Source organism: Camelina sativa, chromosome 16 (assembly GCF_000633955.1).
Source record: "Camelina sativa cultivar DH55 chromosome 16, Cs, whole genome shotgun sequence".
Taxonomy (NCBI): domain Eukaryota; kingdom Viridiplantae; phylum Streptophyta; class Magnoliopsida; order Brassicales; family Brassicaceae; genus Camelina; species Camelina sativa.
In genome coordinates, this window is record NC_025700.1 from 21,551,395 (window position 1) to 21,556,327 (window position 4,933).

The 4,933-nt window shown below is 39.8% G+C and overlaps 1 protein-coding gene across 1 annotated transcript in view; it reads left to right on the forward strand.

Moving 5' to 3' along the window:
• LOC104751678 overlaps positions 189 to 4,933 on the forward strand; it is a gene marked incomplete in the record, with an annotated part of 6,898 nt that continues 2,153 nt past the window's right edge. Inside the window, 12 exon segments of the mRNA XM_019238297.1 lie at positions 189 to 1,467; positions 2,169 to 2,254; positions 2,331 to 2,508; positions 2,590 to 2,678; positions 2,752 to 2,835; positions 2,934 to 3,308; positions 3,521 to 3,578; positions 3,777 to 3,906; positions 4,012 to 4,142; positions 4,207 to 4,428; positions 4,524 to 4,771; positions 4,869 to 4,933. Of these exon segments, the coding sequence (XP_019093842.1) occupies positions 189 to 1,467; positions 2,169 to 2,254; positions 2,331 to 2,508; positions 2,590 to 2,678; positions 2,752 to 2,835; positions 2,934 to 3,308; positions 3,521 to 3,578; positions 3,777 to 3,906; positions 4,012 to 4,142; positions 4,207 to 4,428; positions 4,524 to 4,771; positions 4,869 to 4,933 (2,945 nt within the window).

Genomic DNA, 4,933 nt, shown 5'->3' on the forward strand with positions numbered 1-4,933 from the left:
GGGTTAGGTTTTAGGCTCGGGAAATTAGGGTTAGGGTTTTGATTACTTGGTTGTTTTCTTTCTCCTGTGCTTTGGGAGGTGAAATTGAAGGCAGACTCGTTTTCTTTTTGTGGCGGATTTGGGGATTTAGGGCTAGGGTCCCGTTTCATGGGCCGCGTGGGAGTTTTTGGTGGTGGTTTGTGTCGGTTATGAACGTTGACCAATGCCAGTGGCCGAAGAAGATGATGGGTAGGGGAGTGGACGGAGGTTGTGGAGCTGAAGAGAAGCCTTGTCGCCCATTTCGTAGGGCTGCGTTAGATAAGGATAATGGGAACAAGGGGTTTGAGGATATGGGTTCGTTGGAAATTGGTTTCTTAGCTCAGGCTAACAAGAACCTCTCTGAGAGGTCTCCGTTTGATCTTCCTGAAGATGGTTCCACTTCAGGGTTAACTGTGCCTACTCTACCCGTTGGCTTAGCTAATTTGCTTAACCGTACTGATAACAAGAAAAGGCACAAGAAGTCTCATTCTGGTACGGAGAATAAGAAGAACAAGTCTTCTAGGCAAGGGGATAAGTTGAGAAGTGGCAGTATCTGGGTTGAGCATGAGGACTACTTTAGGCGCTTAGAATTGCCTGATTTAGAAACGTTGTCAGATTTAGTATCTCTACGATCTTTATCTTCTAGAAACTGCTTTTCAGTTCCATCGGTGGAATACGAATCTATTGATATCCAACAGAGGGAAACCGATGCTAGTGCAAAGAATGAGGATGTTGTTTGTGCAGATGGCGTTGTTCTGGAAGAAATTAAGAACGCTCTCATTAAAGATATATCTGAAGGCACAGTAAACAAAGAAGAGGTAAACGAGGATGTTGTTCAGCCAATGGGTGTTGACAATGTGGGGGATGAAATTTCATCTGCGTCAGACTATTCTGGTAGTTTAGAATGGGTTTTAGGTATTAGAAATAGGATTTTGTTGACATCGGAAAGGCCCTCCAAAAAGCGGAAGCTTCTTGGTGGTGATGCAGGTTTGGGCAAATTAATGGTTGCGGCTCCTTGTGAAGGGAACACATTGTTATGTGATTTTTGCTGCACTGGTGACGCCAAGGAATATCATCACCAGTTAATTGTTTGCACCTCCTGCAAAGCTACAGTTCATAAAAAATGCTATGGCCTGCTTGAAGATTCAGATAAATCGTGGTTGTGCTCTTGGTGTGAGCTGGAGAATGGTCGTGTTGATTCAGAAAGACCATGCTTGCTATGTCCAAAAAAGGGTGGCATCCTGAAATCTGTTCTCTCAAAAACTGAGAATGGTGGGCCGGTGGAGTTTGCTCATCTGTTTTGTTCTCTGTGGATGCCTGAGCTGTATATAGAAGACTTGAAAAAAATGGAGCCCATCTTGAATTTGCATGGAATAAAAGAAACTCGGAGGAAGTTATTGTGTAACTTGTGCAAGGTGAAATCTGGTGCTTGCATTCGCTGTTGTAATGGTATGTATTGTTACTTTCTGTGCATCCAGTCTACTTCTGAGCATTGGTAGCTTTGATATTTTTAATGACATGTTCTGTTGTATAGTTTGGGTATTTTACTTAAGGTGCTTCTTCCTTAGAACAACTTAACAAATGTGCAAAAAACTACACGTATGATAAATAAACAAATGTCGAGTACTGGGTTCCCATAATCTGAGCCCGTTACAGAAAGCCAGTATTTCACCTAAGTTTGGGTTCATTTAGCTTTATTGCTATGCTCATACTCGTTTTCCTTGCTCTGCCTGCTCCGAATAATCGAATTGTCTGGATTATTTTCGCTGGAAAACGCTTTGTCGACATTGTTTTTGTACAATGCAGTGTTTTCATTTTCTTGTTGGGCTAATTTGTGATGATTGCAGTTCCGATGAAGTAATTCTGTCTCATTTAGTTATTTATTTTTCTTATATGAATATGTTGCTATGCTGGGTTGCTGTGAAAGTTTTATTGCACACAGCTTGGATGTTACTAGAATAAATAGGCAAATTCGATACTTTTCTATGTGCCCCGCTATCTGATGTTCCTACTTGATTTACTTGTCTAAGTTGATAGCTTTGTCATGGAACTACTTGGCACACTTTTCTTTGATTCAAATTATTATGTCTTCAATCTTTGGTGGATATCAGAATAGTAATTGATACTTTGTTTCAATCTCTCGATCATAGGATCATGCAGAACATCATTCCATCCTATATGCGCAAGGGAGGCAGGGAATAGACTAGAGGTCTGGGGAAAACATGGGTGTGATACTGTAAGTTTCCTCCGTTACCGAATGAAATCGTAGTGAGTGCTGTTTCTTTCTATAACAACATAAGAAAAACATGTAGGTTGAACTGCGAGCTTTCTGCTCAAAGCATTCAGATAGTCAAGAAAATGGAAAGTCCGTAGAGGGAGGAGAAAGTAATGCTGTTGATAGTCGTTCTCCTATATGTCATCTTCCGTCAGAACCTGTAAGAGAAGGTCACCTTTGTAATGATGAGATGGGACTTGACTTAGGAACACCGGGTACAGATTCTGATATTTCGAGAAACAACGAATTGCGAGAACTAGAATCACCGCATTCAAAATTAAACTGCTCTGCAACAGACCACGTTGGATCAGGAATGACTGTGAGAAGCAACGAAGATGAAAGAACTCTATCCAAGTCGCTTAGTTTTGGATTGATTCTGAAAAAGGTTTGTATATTCTTAAAAGTTGGGTTGTCTATTCCTTTCGACTTTCTTGCTCACTGATTCACACTTTTTAAAGTTGATCGACCTGGGGAAAGTGGATGTGAAGGATGTGGCTGCAGAGATTGGGGTCAATCCTGATGCTTTGAGTGCCAAACTTACGGTAACTCGTAAAACTTCTCATATACCTGTTGACTGTTGTAAACAATGTGTGCTCTCATTGTGAGTTTCTGTGTATTGATTTCAAAATTTGCGATGCAGGACGGAGACTTGTTACCTGATATACTAGGCAAAGTAGTTAAATGGCTTAGCCAGCATGCACACATGGGTTCTGGGAATAAAGGCGAAAATTTGAAACGTAAGAACACTAGTAAATCTGAGCGTCGGGCTATCTGTACTGAAGGCATAGTGATGCTAGATTCTGAAATCTTAGATCCTGCTGTCACTAAGGCTTATTCTATTGAGCGAACACTTGAAAGCAACATTTGTAATAATACGGAGAATAATACAATATGTATGTTAACTGAAAATTGTACTGGTAATGGTATTATGGTTGATGAAGCTAAAGCCAATGGATCAGTTTTGACGAATGAAGGAAGTGTGAGCTTGGCACCTGGTCATTCTCCAGAAGAACAGGTAATCACACAATCTCAACTGTTATGTTCTGAGTATTTTTTCTTAAAACCTAGATGCTTTCACATGATCTGCATCACAAATAGTTGTTACTTGTCAGTTATTAAAGTCATATTGGATCTGTCACCGAGTTTGGCCAAACACAAGCTTGGTGATATTTTCTTAAGGGCCTCCTGATGAGATAATTGATATTGTACCTTGTTTTGCATATACAGAAATCAATAGGGATTGATCAGGAAGTTAATGATGGGAAATTTTCAGTTCTTCCTTCTGGTATGTATTAACTTTTCACTATTTTTCTCTTCCCTATTCCCATATAGTTATTCTTCTAGCTTAGAGCATTGTTTTTGTAAGTTGGTAGTTTCTATTGAAGATGGCTTTTCATCATCCAATGTTTATTAGACTTGATAATTAATCTTTTCTTAGTTGGTGGTAGCTGCTGCTGATATTTTTAAAAACTCTTTTGCGTAGATGATCATGGACAACGATCAAACTCCAGTTCTTCTGGTGTCATGCTGAAGAATGCCATTTCCTTGGGGCCAAATAGTTCTCAGAATCGTGGAAATTTGAACTGTCCAACCCCCATTATCTTGGATCTCCTGTAAGCTCCAGAAACACAATTGAAAATATAATCTCTGTTGTTCTCTTGGCCACATAAATATTCTGCCTACTAAATTACCTTCTTTTTATATATATAATGATGCAGTGATCATGAAGCATATCCTGGTTTCAATCCTCATCCTTATATCCTCAAAGAATTGTCAGAACTGGGCAAGGGACAGACCCTGAAAAGCAGCAGGGATTCTGATGTGGCTAGGGTGTCAACCAAAACTGATGGTAGAGACTTTATGATTTATGCCACAGATTTTAGGACATTTGGTAACATTAAAACATTTGGCAGGCTCTGAAGAAGGAAACAAACATCTGCAGGGCGCTGGCGATCACACTATCTGTAGTAATCTCCAAAATCAGAGTGCACACTGTGGAGACACAATTCGTCAGTTATCTAAAGCTAGGAAATTGGGCATACTGGATATGTCTCCTGAAGATGAAGTGGAAGGGGAACTTCTATATTATCAGCTTCAGTTACTTGGCACTGCAGTTTCAAGAAAGGAACTTTCTGGTGAGTTTGATTGTCCGTTTTTATTTGCATGGTCACAATTTTTTTGCACTATATAATTTCTGTTAGAGTATCTTAAAAGTGGTCTATTTTCTCAGACAATTTAGTCTATGAAGTTGCCAAAAGATTGCCTCTGGAGATTGATGAACAACATGGACGAAGATGGGATGATGTTCTGGTAAACAAATATTTCCATGATGTCAGGGAAACAAGAAAGCAAGGTAGGAAAGAGAAAAGACACAAACAAGCCCAGGCTGTACTAGCTGCTGCTACCGCTGCAGCGGCGACATCTTCTAGGAATACATCGCTTAGGAAAGATATGTCAGAAGAACAAGCACAGCAAGAGGTTGGTGTTACTACATGTAGATTTTTTCCTCCAAGTTGTAATTTTAGTTGTGCTATGTTTTCTTATTCTTGATTCTTACTTGTTATATATCGGACAGATAAGCACTTCTAGACGTAAAGTTGTTGGTAGCTCTCATCTAGTGCCACAAACAAAGGAAACACT